Source organism: Anabrus simplex, chromosome 4 (genome assembly GCF_040414725.1).
Source record: "Anabrus simplex isolate iqAnaSimp1 chromosome 4, ASM4041472v1, whole genome shotgun sequence".
Classification (NCBI taxonomy): domain Eukaryota; kingdom Metazoa; phylum Arthropoda; class Insecta; order Orthoptera; family Tettigoniidae; genus Anabrus; species Anabrus simplex.
The window spans coordinates 60,858,112-60,876,449 of record NC_090268.1 but is presented as its reverse complement, the minus strand read 5'-3'; the positions used below and the strand labels follow the sequence as shown (position 1 = coordinate 60,876,449).

At 41.8% G+C, this 18,338-nt stretch overlaps 1 protein-coding gene across 1 annotated transcript in view; it reads left to right on the top strand.

The window, feature by feature from the left end:
- Positions 1-520: 520 nt before the first annotated feature.
- The window catches only part of LOC136872392 (beta-hexosaminidase subunit beta), a 222,251-nt gene continuing 204,433 nt past the window's right edge, over positions 521-18,338 (top strand). The window contains exon 1 of the mRNA XM_067146207.2: positions 521-780. Within this exon, the coding sequence (XP_067002308.2) occupies positions 586-780 (195 nt within the window). The 5' untranslated portion in view covers positions 521-585. The remainder of the gene's footprint in view (positions 781-18,338) is intronic.

The following is an 18,338-nucleotide window of genomic DNA, read 5'->3' as shown; positions in this document are numbered from 1 at the left end:
GGCAGCCCTGAAGATGGTTTTCCGTGGTTTCCCATTTTCACACCAGGCAAATGCTGGGGCTGTACCTTAATTAAGGCCACGGCCGCTTCCTTCCAACTCCTAGACCTTTCCTATCCCATCGTCGCCATAAGACCTATCTGAGTCGGTGCGACGTAAAGCCCCTAGCAAAAAAAAAAAAAAAAAAAAAAAAGAGAGAATGACCAGTTGTAGTCCCTGTTGAAATAATATCCACCACTAATCCAAGCTATAGGGACGTGACTTTTTATTTTAAATATCCCATGTATTGGCCGGGCATCGAACCACGACCGCTTTAGTGATAAGCCTACGACGCTGTCCCCCGGATATCACGCCCCCGTCGTTCTCTCCGCTAGAGACGTACGTAAATTCACTTGTCAGACACATTTTACAGGTACAAGTATTAATGATTAATCTTAAATCCCGTACTATATAGACATACCGCTTGATCAGAGGGGAGCCCTATGTGCCAGCATCCATTTGGCTGTTGGCAGCAGTGCTCGATGTGACGTCACACGCTGTGGTTCGTGTTAGCAGGTCCTGCGGCAGCGAGCAGCACTTCAGTTTGAGATGTCGCCCGGTCAGCTGTTCCTGTTAACTGCAGCTCTGCTGCACGGCTGTCATGGCTTGTGGTACCCGCGAGGTATCGGCACTAAGCCGGGACCACAGGTTCGAGCCACGGTAGGCAAGGTTTGGCCCAAGGTACAGCAGCAGCAGAACTTCCCCGGCTTCCTGGTGTTACGCACGACCGCCTTCAACTTCAAGGTAAGTCCCCGCCCACCACAATACACCTAGTTCAGGGTCGAAGTCTGTGTATGTTACCACCACGTGTGGAATTTCCAGAGTAGTGTACTGCATGGCTTTGAATGTTCCTATGCATATTTATCCCTAAAGCCTCATAACTTGTGAGGTATGTACGGAAATGACCTGCATTTGTGTCCTCTCAGTGATACTTCCAGGTTGCGGCTGTAACTTAATGTTAAAAATCTCGAATTTCATACAATTCAGTTGATTCATTTTCACGTGACGTTTTCGTATGGTATAAGAATGAATTTGTTTTAAAAATAAGATTATTTCGTGATCCGCCTCTGTGGTGTAGTGGTTAGTGAGATTAGCTACCACCCCCGGAGACCTGGGTTCGATTCCCGGCTCTGTTACAAAATTTGAAAAGTGGTACGAGGGCTGGAACGGGCTCCACTCAGCCTCGGAAGGTCAACTGAGTAGAGGGGGTTTGGATTCCCACCTCAGCCATCCTCGAAGTGGTTTTCCGTGATTTCCCACTTCTTATCCAGTCAAATGCCGAGATGGTACCTAACTTACGGTCATGGCCGCTTTCTTCCCTCTTCCTTGCCTATCCCTTCCGCTCTTCCCATCCCCCACAAGGCCCCTGTTCAGCATAGGTGAGGCCGCCTTTGCGAGATACTGGTCCTCCTCCCCTGTTGTATTCCCCGACCCGAAGTCTCACGCTCCAGGACACTGCCCTTGAGGCGGTAGCGATGGGATCCCTCACTGAGTCCGAGGGGAAAACCAATCCTAGAGGGTAAACAGATTAGCAAATAAGAAAGAAATTATTTCATGATATCCATATAACAAACATAGAAATTTACCCTATTGGTGAGATATTTTCTTGAAGACAGTTATTGTTTACATAAAGCTTTGAAATAGAAATTACGTCGTAGTTGAAATAATAAAGACAGGCCTAACCATGTATCATGAATATTTTCATTATAATCTTACAGTATGCCTTTGCTGGCGAGATGATGTCTTCTGGTATGTGCCAGAATAAATTTGTTACTTTCATTGATCTGTCTCAGTCTTATACTTGGCTTTGACAATATGAAAGTGACAGAGGTATGAGCAATGCTAGTCGTACCATTCCTTATGCAGCCAGTCCCTGTTATGAATGGTGTGAAAATGTCGTTCATAGGGTCGTTTTGGTGCATGAATTTCAGTGGGCTTTGCAGAATGATATGTAATAGCAACTTCTGACCCAGTGAGGAAAGCAACGGGAAATTACATCACTCCTCATTTCTGTAGTACGCCTCTTCAGTGACACCTAGGCTCTCTACGACAGCTGTTTGTGGAACTGTGGAGGATCAAACCAGCCTTCGGGCTGAACCCCCAACATACAACAATCTTACAGTTCAATTGTCTATGTTAAAGTTTTCAATTTTTAGAAGTCATAATTTCAAGTTTTATTCTAGCACAGAAAAAACTATTTTTTCACGAAAAAAGGGGGTGTTGCCATTTAGAAACTGGTAAGAATTACCGAAAAGTGGTGTAAACATAATTAAACCAGACTGTACCTACGCTTCTGTGATTAGTGTGTCTCAGTGAATAAATACTAGGAAATGAAATGAAATGCCGTGAGGCCTCCGGGGAGGCCTGATGCAGGTCTTTTGATTTGACGTCCGTAGGCGACCTGCGCGTCATGATGAGGGTGAAACGATTATGGAGACGGCACATGCACCCAGTCCCCGTGCCAGGGGAATTAACCAATTATGATTAAATTCCCGACCTTGCCGGGAATCGAACCCGGGACCCCTGTGACCAGCACGCTAAACATTTAGCCATGAAGCCGGACAAAACTAGGAAGAAAGATAGTGATTCTTACTTCTTGTAACTTTTAATAATATTTGTTATGTGTTAAGTTAAGGAGTCCGACCCTTGGCTGAATGGCTAGCGTTGTGGGCTTCGGTTCGGAGGATCCCGGGTTCGATTCATTCTGATTCATTCTTCTGGCTCGGGAACTGGGCGTTTGTGTGTGTCTCAATACCAATCAGCCTAGCGACCTCGAAAACTGTGGATTCAACACCATTCTCGGTCATTAGAGACTTCATCCCCATCTCACCCCCTTCCTCCGTGCCAATGGAGGATGTACTTTGACTCAAACGGCATCCAAAGTGTCACAATTCATGTGAGTGACCCCATAAAAAATGGATTCGATACTAATATCTGTCATTTTCGATTATTTCTTACATGTTATCCCCTCCCCATTCCCACCCCTATGGGTGCTAGGGATGTCTTACCCCCACAGTATTATTTCTTTTCCAGATAGTAAGGCATGTGTGTACCAAGTTTGATTGAGAGCTATGCTCATAAATACACACATATTCGAACATTTTTTGCGATTTCTTTCTCACCCTTTCTCATCCCCATGCCGATGGGAGCTGATCTTCTTAAACGGCATACGGAGTGTCATTACTCATTATCATCTTATCGACCCCGGAAACTATGGGTTCGACACCAATACTGAGTGCTTTCGATTATTTTTGCATATTATCCCCTCCCCACTCCCACCCGTGGAGGTGCTGGAGGTATCTTACCCTCACAGTATCATTTTCTAGATAGTAAGTCAAATGTATGCCAAGTTAGGTTGAGAGCTATGCTGGAACACACACACATATACTGTACATCCATAACCTCGGTCCTTTTGGACATTTCTTTTCTTCATGTCTTCTCAGCCCCCATGGTGAACTTGGATTTAAATGGCACCCGGAGTGTCACTATTCATCTCTGCAATCCAGAAAACTTATGGATTCGACACGAATATTGATAGTTTCCTGTGATTTTCACATTTTAATCCCTCCCCTAGCGCTTCCTTGGTAAATTGTAAGTCAATGTGTACAAAGTTTTGTTGAGAGCTATGCTTGAACATACATACAGACATCCATATCCATAATCACGGTCATTTTGGAGAGTTTCTTTTTCACCCCCTTAATCCCCCTCCCCCTCCCTCCAGCCCCACTCGCTGCCATGCCGATGGGGGCTGAACTTGAACTTAACGACATCCGAGTGTCACTACTCATTTCAATTTAAAAAATATTCGTATGGCTATTTCTAGCCGAGTGCAGCTCTTGTAAGGCAGGCCCTCCGATGAGGGTGGGCGGCATCTGCCATCTGTAGGTAACTACGTGTTATTGTGGTGGAGGATAGTGTTATGTGTAGTGTGTGAGTTGCAGGGATGTTGAGGACAGCACAAACACCCAGCCCGCGGGCCATTGGAATTAACCAATGAAGGTTAAAATCCCCGACGCAGCCGAGAATCGAACCCGGGACCCTCTGAACCGAAGCCCCAGTACGCTGACCATTCAGCCAACGAGTCGGACACTCATTTCATCAACTCCTATTTTCGATTAGTTTTGTATGTCACTCCTCCCCACCCCAACTCTTAGGGGTCTGGTACCCTTACAGTAATATGTCCATCAAGTTTGGTTGAAATTGTTCCAGTGGTTTAGCGGGTGGGGGGTGGGGGGATGTGGGACATATGCATACGTACATACATACATTTATATATTGACTAGCAAATGTATCCGTGCTTCGCTACAGTATTCTACATTGTATACAGATTCCTCTGTAATTTTTTTTTTTTTTTTTTTGCTAGGGGCTTTACGTCGCACCGACACAGATAGGTCTTATGGCGACGATGGGATAGGAAAGGCCTAGGAGTTGGAAGGAAGCTGCCGTGGCCTTAATTAAGGTACAGCCCCAGCATTTGCCTGGTGTGAAAATGGGAAACCACGGAAAACCATCTTCAGGGCTGCCGATAGTGGGATTCGAACCTACTATCTCCCGGATGCAAGCTCACAGCCGCGCGCCTCTACGCGCACGGCCAACTCGCCCGGTCCTCCGTAAATTACTGTAAACCAGTGAGTAAGATTATATTAAATTGCATGCTCTTAGCGCGATCCTAGAAATAAAACAGGAAGGTCCGAATACGTTGTTTCTGATGTAAGGTAGGCATTGAGGAAGTTTTGAGGATAATGGAAGGCCACATTTCCTACTGTCAATCACAATCGAGTTCGAAAGATTTGATTATAATCGAGAAATGAAGTGCTATCTAACGTATCAACAATTGAGACAGGACAATAAGTCATAGGACCTAAATTGTACCAAATTGAAAGGCGAGTGTGCTTTCTGTTTTATGATACGACTTACCGTTTAGCCACCAATTATCCCGAAACAAAGGTCTGCACCGTCATTAAAATTGCATCCGTATTTCGATATTTTCAGGATTAGCATTAGCATACATACGGAGTAATTAAGGAAGAAAGCAATACAGTTAAGAAAGTTGAAATTAATATAAAATAGGATTATATCTTAGCACAGCCGGACAGGACAAAAATGCAAATACCAAGTGGATGTATTGGAAAATTAAATGTCCCTCAATAAATTATGAAGGTATGAGTTACGGATATAAGAAAGTGGTAACAGGAATTCTTAGGTAAACAGATAAGAATATGGCTTATGGTGTTATTACTTAAGCTATTCGAGGACTGTTATAACTTCCAACGATATTCCGCCAATATCCCGCAGAATGGCCAATTCACCTCTATCTTGCTTTCTACGCAAGGAACAACCACGAGTTTACAGGAATGATGACGAAAATGGTAATTCATTACTTCCCTGCTGGCAAGCAGAGACGTTGCCATGGTAACCTGTAGGTTCGTTGTCGATCTGTCGGTCACTCAATGCAGAGCATGATACCCGCAGAAAATTGCAATTTTCTCCGTCATTTGAAGAGTAAGCTAAATTATGAACATAACAAAAGTTGTTTATAATGAAGAGACGTTTAACATGCAGTTCACGTGTTTTACATAAGATCAGTAGTATAAAAGAAAATGGAGGAAAACTGTTCTGGTTTTCCTATAAACCCCCCGCCTATTCAAAGATTTTTAAATCATATGTATATCAAAACCTTCCCCGGGATGAGTATACTCTAAAATCTAACGTTTGGTTGAGATCTATTCAGCAGTTTTGCCGTGATGCTGGAACAGACAAACAGACACGAAAAATAAAAACCACAGATTCGGTCGTGAGTTGACCTAAAACGGATGAATATCTGAAAAATTGACAAAACAAACGAAATTACAGACAGCGGACCCCCTACAACTTTATTTATATAGATATAAATTGGTAAATTGTGATTTATATTTAGAGCATCCTAAAACTGTATGGCTGAGGTCTGATTCTTGATTGGGATTATAGGGATAATTTTTGGAGTCTATAATATTGATTCTGAACGGATGGCTGGGGTAAGATGCATGTCCAAGTCTCATTCTTAATAATTGAGGTGGTATGTTGGCGAGTAAGATGGTTTCTGTGGGATGTGTCTCTGGATAGCGGCGTAGGTCTAATGTTTGTCTTTGTTGAGCTGAGTTGTTGTTCAGTGATTTGAACATTCTCTGTAAGCCTGTCTATTGATACGATGTTGGATTTTCTATATAGGCCTATGCGGTATAGCCTATACTGAGAGTCAACTCAAGACCTTAGCGGTTCCTTTGATGTTAGTCAGACTTCTGGTCGGTGAAAAGGCTTCCGCAGCGCCAAATAGTTCCCTAGGTTTGTTACTTGTTCCTGAAGTCAGGAGCTTCCTTCAGTTTGGTTAGATATTCTGGTGAACTGACTTGATGAATTAAAATTTTTGCCCTGTATAAATATGGAAAATATATCACAGGTTGTATGTTATTCGGGTTCGTTACCAATTCTTATATTCCATACGTAGATGGCTGTGAATAGTTATTGTTCTCAGTGGTATATGTAGCAAAATAATAATAATTTAATATGATATTGATATCTTATTGCACTGTGTACTTAGTAAGTTTGTTCGAGTTCATTCCACTGTTGATAAGTTCGCATAATAGGTGGGACGTTGAAGATGGATCCAAGAAAACTGTTGGCAATACTGGCTGCAACAGCGTGTTCACTGTTCAGCATTCATAATGGCTGCCAGCTGTGAGCAAGACGTGTGTGATGGTGTGACGCTTGAGTCCCCTGTGAAATACTTTAAAGCTAACAAAAGTAGAGGAAAATAAAGTAGAAAATCTAAACCAAATTGTTTTAAACGTTTACAGTAGCCTGCGAGATTAGAATCCACTGTGGACTGTGGAAGACGTGAAAAAGTCCGCGCAGCTGATCGGCATTGTGTACAGTGTTTACGCCGCTCGCTTGGAATGGAAAATCCAAGTCTCCAGGGAAAGAACGATGTGTCAGCTCAGCACTCGCCGTAAATAAAACAGGAAGGGCCTTAACACGGTATGGGAATAGGATCCTTGGCGTATTCGATGATGATGATGATAATAATAATAATAATGTGTACTTTACTTTATATTCGCAACCGCCCTCTACCTACAGAAATGTTGTCATGAGAGGATCATGAGTTCGTTTTTACCTTCCGAATGACGAGACTACAATATTTACAACATTCCTGGAAGCATTGTATTTTGCAATCCCACTCACTGGTGGGTTTTTCAGCTTTTTTAACTGTGAGAAACTGCCACTGACAGTCGTTGCACGAGAGCGGAATCGTATACGTATGTTGTAAGTCTCCATGTGCCTCACACAAATCGCATTATGAAACAAAAATAATTCTTGCTTCTCTTGCCTCGGAATTCGTCAGTAATCTGTAGGTTTTACATGATCAATAAAGGAATAAATAGGTATGGTACGTAATCAAAGTACAGCTTTGTGAAAGGCAGTGATTTCGTTTGATGCTTCACTATTTCAGAATGAAGTACTGTACTTGTCAGATGGACGCACGGCGTTAATGATAAGCTGGTTGTGGCGGAGATGGAGAACCGTGACGGGACGGGAAGGGGGAACAGGGGACGTGCTCACATGCGGAAGGATACTTTTCCTAAGCTCTTAACTTGAATTTCAGTATAGGTATATTGATTCTATCATGTGTGGTGGAATGGATACACTAGCAACATGCTTGGAAGTTACTCGCTGTTAATTTAATAATATAATTGTGTAAATTGCCTGCTGCCATTTCTTGATGGATACAGTACTTTTGTATCCATCTCTTGGCACAGGCCAGAGTAAAGTGTAGCTTCCACCGAAGTCCCAGTCTCATCCATGGCTATGACAATATGGAAGCTGCTGGGATATGGGTGGTGCTGAATAATGACATTCAGAGCACGACTAGTGCATCTGAGTGTTATGAAAGGTGTTGCTCATAGAGTCAGTCGTGCTGCAATAGCACTTTCTGACCCAGTGAGGAAAGCAATGGCAAACTACCTCACTCCTCGTCTTGCCTAGTACGCCTCATTTTGGTGCTGCCATTGGTTTTTGCGGTTTCCTTATAACTGCATAACCTTTGGTGGTGCTATTTGAGGATCCAACCAGCCTCTGGGCTGATGACCTGACAGACAGACAATTGTGTAAACTGTGTATATTTTTGTTCTATATTTACTTTGTTTAAAAAAAATGTCAATCCAGACCACATTTTATGGCTGACGTGCACTCTTCCCTAGTTTTATTGTCTTTCTTTCTTTCTTTCTTTCTTTCTTTCTTTCTTTCTTTCTTAATCCATTACCCTCCAGAGTTGGTTTTTCCCTCGAACTCAGCGAAGGATCCCACCTCTACCGCATCCTGGAGCATGAGACTTTAGGTCGGAGGGATACAATTGGGTAGAAGGACTAGTACTTCGCCCAGGCGACCTCATCTGCTATGCTGAACAGGGGCCATGTAGGCCGTGGTATGCCGGTGAATGAGAGGGATTTTGTGGGATATATCTCTGGATAGCGGCGTTGCTGAGCTGAACTGTTGTCCAGTGTCCGTGGCCTTAAGTTAGATACCATCCCGACATTTGCCTGGAGGAGAAGTGGGAAATCACGGAAAACCACCTCGAGGATAGCTGAGGTGGGTATTGAACCCCCCTCTACTCAGTTGACCTCCCGAGGCTGAGTGGACACCGTTCCAGCCCTCGTACCACTTTTCAAATTTCGTGGCAGAGCCAGAAATCGAACCCGGGCCTCTGGGGGTGGCAGCTAATCACTAATCACACTAACCACTACACCATAGAGGCGGACCGCTAGTTTTATTGATGTATCATAATTATATCCCCTTTCACAACTTGTTCTAGTGTCGACACTAACATCTCGTCATTGATCACAAAAAGCTCTCCCATAGTAAGGAAAGGAAACATGAAACGTTTGAACAGATATATTCATTCCCCTCCCTCCATGTGAGAAACACACAAAAGTGAATAACTTTTAGACATGATACTGTATAGGCTTTTGGTCAGTCGAGATTTCTTCTGAGGACGCAGAGCACAGTTTTCTGCGAAACGTTAAGAATTTCACCTTATTTTCTTGACACGGCATAAGCCCAAAAGCCTATACAGTATCATGTCTATAAGTACGGACCGTGAAAGCATTAATGGCAACAAGAATACCTTTTATTCCAGAAAAGCGTATAAGAGTATTATGGCCCTAAAAATGTAATACTCTTGAAAAGTATATCTGGTCATCCTTTCATGGATGCTACCTGGCCGACATGGGAGTAGAATATATGCCCGGTTCACAAACATTACGCCGCTATCCAGAGACACATCCCACAGAAACCATCTTACTCGCCAACATACCACCTCAATTATCAATGGGCTGAAGTTCCCAAATCAATGAATTTAGAGCCGGGACTGTGCCTTAATTAAGGCCACGGCCGCTTCCTTCCACTTCCTAGACCTTTCCTATCCCATCGTCGCCATAAGACATATCTGTGTCGGTGCGACGTTAAGCAAAATAACAATAAATAAATAAATAAATAAATAAATAAATAAATAAATAAATAAATAAATAAATAAATAAATAAATAAATAAATAAATAAATAAATAAATAAATAAATAAATAAATAAATAAATAAATTAGAAACGATACTTCCACTTTTGGATATATACAAGGACCTGAGTTTACTGAGCCTATGTTAGATACTTTTGCCTGGTTGAGTGGCTCAGACGGTTGAGGCGCTGGCGTTCTGACCCCAACTTGGCAGGTTCGATCCTGCCTCAGTCCGGTGATATTTGAACGTGCTCAAATACGTCAGCCTTGTGTCGGTAGATTTACTGGCGCGTTGAAGAACTCCTGAGGGACTAAATTCCGGCACCTCGGCGTCTCCGAAAACCGTCAAAGTAGTTAGTGGGACGTAAAGCAAATAACATTATTATCATTATTATTATTATTATTATTATTATTATTATTATTATTATTATTAGTATTATTAGACTGAGCCTCCGTGGCTCAGACGGCAGCGCGTCGGCCTCTCACCGCTGGATACCGTGGATCAAATCCCGGTCGTTCCATGTGAGATTTGTGCTGGACAAAGCGGAGGCGGGACAGGTTTTTCTCCGGGTACTCCGGTTTTCCCTGTCATCTTTCATTCCAGCAACACTCTCCATTCTCATTTCATAGCATCTATCAGTCATTAATAATTCACTTCGGGAGTGGCGACCCCATCGTATTAATAGCCTATATCTGTTTCATTCATTCCATCCCTGACCCGGTCAATGACTGGAAAACAGGAAAACCGATAAAGATAGGTCTTATGGCGACGATGGGATAGGAAAGGCCTAGGAATGAGAAGGAAGCGACCGTGGCCTTAATTAATGGACAGCCTGATTTGAAAATGGGAAACGACGGAAAACCATCTTCAGGGCTGCCGACAGTGGGGTTCGAACCCACTATCTCCCGGATGCAAGCTCACAGCTGCGCGCTCCTAACCGCACGGCCAGCTCGCCCGGTAGAAATTTTACGTACACACGTCTTTATTGCCGTTGTGCGCTTTAGTGTTTTGTTTACAAGCCTCTGCGAGTTAACTAAGCGTCTCCATAATTCTTTCTTTTTCAGGTCGGTCTATGGCCTCGTTTCATTGTACTCCTTTCATATTTTAATCATTAAAAACTGAGTCTAGCCATCGCCGCCTTGGTCGCCTCCTGCTTCTTTTACCCTTTATGACCGAGTCTACTGTACTTTTATGTAAGCCTTTATCTTCCCATTACGAGTGTTTTTCTGCCATTGTTCCCACCCGCTGCTACCAGCAATCATTCGTGCTACTTTTATGTCTGTTACCTCCAGTTTAAGAATAAAATATCCTGAATACACTCAGCTTTAACTTCTGCACAGCAATGTTGATATGAAAAACAGAGTAGTGTAAAGATATAGGGCCTACTTCATATGATGGATCACTTTTTTTAATAGATTACAGTATATCGCAATTGCGAGCTCAATGTATTTTTAAAAGAAACAGTAAGAGACGAATTCTGTAGACGAAAGTGATCAGTGATCAGACATAGATTTTTACAAGCTACACAAATTCTTATCTGCCTAATTTGGATTCCGAAAAGGTACATGTTCTTTTTAACGTTTATGCTTCCTGTATAAACCATATGCAAGACCGTTTGAAAACGTAAAGATAATGCGCTATCCACTATTTGGAAAAGCTAGCCCGGAATTCGAAATAATAACCGAACACTTATTAACATTCTTTATGGATCGTTTGACTGTGGAAAAACAAGGAAGTAGCCTACTTGGGTTATCATCGTCGTTCTCACATTTATCACCATCCTCAACATTGAGTTTTAATAATAATAATAATAATAATAATAATAATAATAATAATAATAATAATAATAATAATTTCGTGTGGCTATTTCTAGCCGAGTGCAGCCCTTGTAAGGCAGACCCTCCGATGAGGGTGGGCGGCATCTGCCATGTGTAGTAACTGCGTGTTATTGTGGTGGAGGATAGTGTTGTGTGTGGTGCGTGAGTTGCAGGGATGTTGGGGACAGCACAAACACCCAGCCCTCGGGCCAATGGAATGTTAAAATGACCCGACCCGATCGGGAATCGAACCCGGGACCCTCTGAACCGAAGGCCAGTACGCTAACCATTCAGCCAACGAGTCGGACATAAATACTACTACTACTACTACTACTAAATCAAACCAAACCCCATGGCACTACACCCCTTGAAGGGCCTTGGCCTACCAAGCGACCGCTGCTCAGCCCGAAGGCCTGCAGATTACGAGGTGTCGTGTGGTCAGCACGACGAATCCTCTCGGCCGTTATTCTTGGCTTCCTAAACCGGGGCCGCCATATCACCGTCAGATAGCTCCTCAATTCTAATCACGTAGGCTGAGTGGACCTCGAACCAGCCCTCAGATCCAGGTAAAAATCCTTGACCTGGCCGGGGATCGAACCCGGGGCCTCTGGGTAAGAGGCAGGCGCGCCACCCCTACACCACGGGGCCGGCACTACTACTACTGCTACTACTACTACTAATATTAATACTAATACTAATACTACTACTACTAATAACAAATAATAATAATAATAATAATAATAATAATAATAATAATAATAATAATAATAATAATAATAATAATAATAATAATAATCTATATATTAAAAGAGTTTACTAAAACAGTTTTGGCAAATCTGTCCGTTCTACTGGACCGATTTGCTTCATCCTTGTTTTTATTCTCTCCGGAATTACCTGTCGGTGAATCATGAGACATTGATAGGTCTCTGTATTCAGCCAACTTTGAGTAATCATAAAATCTAATAATTGCAGGCGAAGGCTTACCCTAACCCGCAATACATTCTTTAATTAATATTCTTATACATATATATGTGATTTTCATCTTAAGTAATGTCCTTGCATGCAGCCATGTTTGATTACTTATACATTTCCTATGATAACGGAAGAATACCAGTCCCTGCTAAATAGCCTCTGATTCTCTAATCTTTCCAACCTTCCAAATATATCCAACAGATGGCAGAGCGTTCCTAAAATTTTGCATGCTGCTAACAGAAAAAAGTCTACGTACAAACAGACCCCATCATGACATAGGCCTTAGGCATTATATGGGAACATCTGTCTAGCTACACTACAAAGAATGAAGGCCAAGTTCTCTGCCTGGCAAAAAAAGCTCGTTCGAGACTAACTTATGAGCTCACAAGACAACCGTTCTATATAGAAGATTAAAAATACCACTGCCTTCTACGACACAATACCAAGCTTAACACTGCAGGATAAAAAAGCGAATATATGGATAGATACTGTAACGAGCCTCTTATTAAATGATCATAAAATGATTGAAAAAGGCAGGCAAAACATTATGACTACGACAGGCTTATCAAGAAGACCTATTTATAACGAATGTTGCATAGGAGCACGGGTCCTCTAGTAATAATAATAATAATAATAATAATAATAATAATAATAATAATAATAATAATAATAATAACGGGGTCCACTCAGCCTCGGGAGGTCAACTGAGTAGAGGTGGGTTCGATTCCCACCTCAGCCATCCTGGAAGTGGTTTTCCGTGGTTTCCCACTTCTCCTCCAGGCGAATGCCGGGATGGTACCTAACTTAAGGCCACGGCCGCTTCCTTCCCTCTTCCTTGCCTATCCCTTCCACTCTTCCCATCCCTTCACAAGGCCCCTGTTCAGCATAGCAGGTGAGGCCGCCTGGGCGAGGTACTGGTCATACTCCCCAGTTGTATCCCCCGACCAAGAGTCTGAAGCTCCAGGACACTGCCGTTGAGGCGGTAGAGGTGGGATCCCTCGCTAAGTCCGAGGGAAAAACCGAACCTGGAGGGTAAACAGATGATGATGATGATGATAATAATAATAATAATAATAATAATAATAATAATAATAATAATACCGTGAGTTATATTCACATGTGGAAAAGATAACTGACACCATTCGAAAAAGTAGAAAATTTTCTATGCTCAGCTGTCTCGAATGAGTTCAGATAGGCTGTTCAATCGGGTCTTAACCTACTTTCTGAATAAGAAGACCAAAGGAATCTTGTTCACGGAGGTGGAAAAAGACTTTAAAAAGTGGGGATAATACATGATGAAACCCGAAACGTGAAGCTCATCGAAAGAAACTTGGAGTACACCGTGGATTCCAGAAAAATCCCCGAACTCTAAATAGGCAAGGAGTGGACTAGAGAGAGAAAGGAAGCTCCCCGAAAACAAATAGGTTAAAGACCATAAAAGAAAACAGTTGAAATGACGTCTATAACTGGCCAAATCGAAATAATAATAATAATAATAATAATGATGATGTTGATGGTATTCGAGTAACTACTGTTAAAGTTTACGGAGACGCATAGGCCGGTGGAGTTTTTCGTTTAAGAAAAGCAAAGCAAATTCATCTCCGTTCAGGCCATGAAGGCCCTGGGAGTGGTGGAAAGTAAAGACTTCCACTATTCGTAATCTCGGCACGTGGTGGGGTAGAGTGGTTAGCTCTACGCCCGGCCGCCTTTGCCCCCAGGAATTAACCTGGTTCTCAGTCTTAGTGTAGGTTTAGTGAACATCAGGACCGTATGTACCTCCGGAAGTGGAAATATCGTTTCTTAAATTTTTCTACTCCAGTAATCTCTTCCACCACCACCTGACGGGGAATTGAACCCACGTCCTTTCAGGTGAACCGAACACGCTTTTACCGCCTTGGCCAGGCGGCTCCTTTTTTTTTTTTACAACTTGTTTTACGTCGCACCGACACAGATAGGTCTTATGGCGACGATGGGGCAGGAAAGGGATAGGAGTGGGAATAAACCGGCCGTGGCCTTAATTAAGGTCGGTCTTATACGTACTGACAAATCTACGTACTAGAGGCTACCATATCTGAGCACCTTCAAATACTACTGGGCTTAGCCGGGATCTATCTCATCAACTTGAGCTCAGAAGGCCAGTGAGCTACCGTCTGAGCGTCTCAGCCAAGGGGGGGGGGGGGTTTACTTGGGGTTACAATCCACCCATGGAATTTTTATACACAAAAAATACCGAGCTCGATGGCTGCAGTCGCTTAAGTGCAGCCAGTATCCAGTATTCGGAAGATAGTGGGTTCGAGCCCCACTGTCGGCAGCCCTGAAGATGGTTTTCCGTGCTTTCCCATTTTCACACCTGGCAAATAATGGGGCTGTACCTTAAATCTTTGTCAACTGTGTAGAGGGCCGGACGTGCTGCTCCAGGGAGGGCGGCTCCTTTTTTTCCTCACCAGGGGGGGATGGCACGGTCGGTCAGTAAGGTAGTTACAAGGGTGGCAATCACATGTGGATAGGTTTCCCGCCCATGTGAGCGTCCACATAATAGATTTAGTTTATTTTTATGTTTTAAGGGTGGCGCTTGCTTGTGGTCCGGTTATCCGCCCATATGAGCGTCCACATTGTAGACTTAGTTTATTTTTATTTAGCGTCCACATGGTAAATTTAGTTCATATGTTTTTATCTTTTTATCTTTGTAATGGGAACATGTATTTGGGCCGAAAGCCTGTAATGTTCTTCTATAAATATTATGCTATACTGTACCTTAAATAAGGCCACGGCCGCTTCCTTTCCACTTCTAGACCTTTCCTGTCCCATCGTCGCCATAAAACCTATCTGTGTCGGTGCGACGTAGAGCAACTTGAAAAAAGAAAGAAAAAGAAAACATACAGAAACTGACAATAAACAAAAAAACTAAATAGAAATTCAGAGACATAATAAAAATCCAAGAGATCTGTGATTCACTTGTATCGGTGTTTTTATAATAACAAGTCATTCATGCACTTCCATTGTGATCTACCCTGGAGATTGGTTTGATTTTCTAGAGGCCAATACAGAGGCTCTAGAATGGATAACATCTTTGGACATTAAAATATAATGTACTTGCTTTCTTGTTTATGTATATATGTATATATGCCATACGATAAATAAATAATAAATAAATAATACAACCCCGCCCCCCCCCCCCGCCCTACTAGTACATCGACGACAGTGTGTTTTATGGGCAGATGAAAATCACGAAGTGAAATTGTGATCTGTTTGGATGGAACGAAGACTCTTCGTTGCAGCTGACAAATAAGTTCAGTATCTTGAAATTATTAGTCAGGAAGAAGTCACTAAAAGGAGTTCGTGACTTAAGCTTATTACTTGTGTTTCTATTGTCAAGAAGAACTCAAAGCATGGATGTGTACCCATAAAAGTAACACTGAGCTTTGTTAAAGATTTCAAACTCTTACATCTGTATGTAGCACAGTAGTGTAGCCAGGATCGACCGACAGTGGAGGGATTATAGTTTCAAAATAATGATAGAACATACGCATGGGTGGTGCGCGAATGCGTGAGTTTCATTATAAGGACACTATGCAAATAAATTATGTTGATATTCAGATTGCATTACCGATACACTACAACATCTTGCATTACAATACGGGACAGGCACAATATGATCAAAGTGAATAGTTTTACGTCGAAGTGTATGTTTAGATTACAATCCAAAATCCAACTTTCGAGGCTTCTTAGGATATAGATTTAAGAGATCAGTTTGTTTTACGATTATGTCTCTGTGAGTGTTAAAAAGAGTCAACCCATTCAGTCGATTTTCACGTTTTTATTGTCAGTTTCTGTGTCTTTTCTGTTGTAAAAATTCCATGAGGGGAGGGGGTTCTAATCCTCGATATTCGAAAGTTTGCCTAGCTGTGGGATAGAATCAACCGCTTGACTTCGAAGAATTGTTTATAGGCTATCTTGGCGAGTATATAAGAATAGGGAACTTAAAAGGGTCCACCTTTTCAATACAAATAAATGTTATAAGTTTATTTACAACATATTTTTACTTGGAACTAGTTTCGACGCTGTTTAGTGTCATCATCAGCCAAAATGTGAGAAATAGGCATAGGCGTATACATGCATACATGTACATTATACAAAATGCTACATCATTATGATTAACAAGAGTAAAAGAGATGTAAAATAGTGAATTACAAAGTCAGAAATTGTCAGTCGATAAAATGGTATAAACATGGGTTAGGACTCAAAAACATAATCATGTAAAAACATATAAACCGCAACAAAACCACGCGTAAGTTCGAGATGAACTTGGCATTGGAGATTCAAATTTTCAGACACTCTTCCATTGAATGTTGCTTGTCGCGAGTGTAGTACAAAACATAGGATTCAACAAACACAATCGTCTCAAAAATGCCCATAACATTAAACAAAAATTTTTGGGGTTGAGATGTACTTGGCAGTTAGGGATTCATATTTGTAGTCACTTATTCACTAAGCGTCAATTCAAAACCAGCTGCGAAGGGTGAAATAAAGCACAACCGTTTTTCTGCGGTCGGCCTACATATAAAAGAATTTAAGCACAACTTTACTGAAATAGATCAAGATCTTGAGGTCTAAACAAAGGTTCTTTACTAGATGTCACTGAAAACTGCTATATTCATTTAGATCAATATTTCAATCCAAACCTAAACTTAAATAATATCTCCGAGAAACCAAAGATCCTGTTCGACTTTCTCATTGAATTTTTCAAAAATATTAATATTCCGAAAAACGGATCTGTCTTTCACATTATGCACAAGCTATTTGTTATGCATTATTCTTTGTCACGTCACACATTTTCACCGCATCCCCCTCCATAATTCCCCCTCCTCCACTCCTCACACCTCCCCTACCGCTCCTCCTCCTTCCCTCTCCCCTCCTAACCCGTGGCCGTTCCCCCGACCTAAACTATCCGCCACGCTCATCTCGCGCCATAGCTTCACCGCACCAGGTCCCGCAATGATCTGCGAACGTCATAGAAACTGTCTCCACCCTACACGTTACGTTGCAACAATAGACCACTTCTAAGCTCTCAGAAGAAAGTTTTACAAAATTCGAAGTTTGTATTCTTGTCAAACTGAATATGTTCACTACACCCTCAACAAATGTGAATCTTTAACTGCCGAGTTCATCTCGTACTTGGATTTTGATATGTTATATGCATTTGTAAAAGTTTGTATATGTTGAGCCCTAACTCATGTTTATACTAAGCTCGGCCTAAGTGACTTTTAATGAAAAAGTGTCTACAAATTTTGATTCTTTAACTGCCAAGTTAATCTTGAACTTACGCGAAATTTGAATGTGTTATATGTAATTAGAAATTAGTATTTATTGATTCCTAACTCGCATGAGTTTATAATTTTATTTCACCCTTCATGGGCTGTTTTGAAGTGACATTTAATGAATATCTACAAATTTGAACCTCTTAACTGCCAAGTTCATCTCGAACCGAAGATCAAATGTCATATGCAATTTTGGGAAGATTGATTCTGTTAAATCCTAACTCGTATTTGAACTACACTCGCACCAGTGACATTCAATGAATAAGTGGACACAAATCTTTAAGTGCCAAGTTCATCGCGAACTTACAGTTTCAAATGTATTACATGTATTTCGAAAGATTGCGTTTATCAAGTCCAAACTCGTGCTTGTACAATTTTATTTCACCCTTCGCAGCTGGTTTTGAATTGACGCTTATGGTGAATAAGTGACTACAAATTTGAATTCCTAACTGCCAAGTACATCTCAACCCCAAAAATTTTTTTTTTAATGTTATGGGCATTTTTGAGACGATTGTGTTTGTTGAATCCTATGTTTTGTACTACACTCGCGACAAGCAACATTCAATGGAAGAGTGTCTGAAAATTTGAATCTCCAATGCCAAGTTCATCTCGAACTTCCGCGTGGTTTTGTTGCTGTTTATATGTTTTTTACAT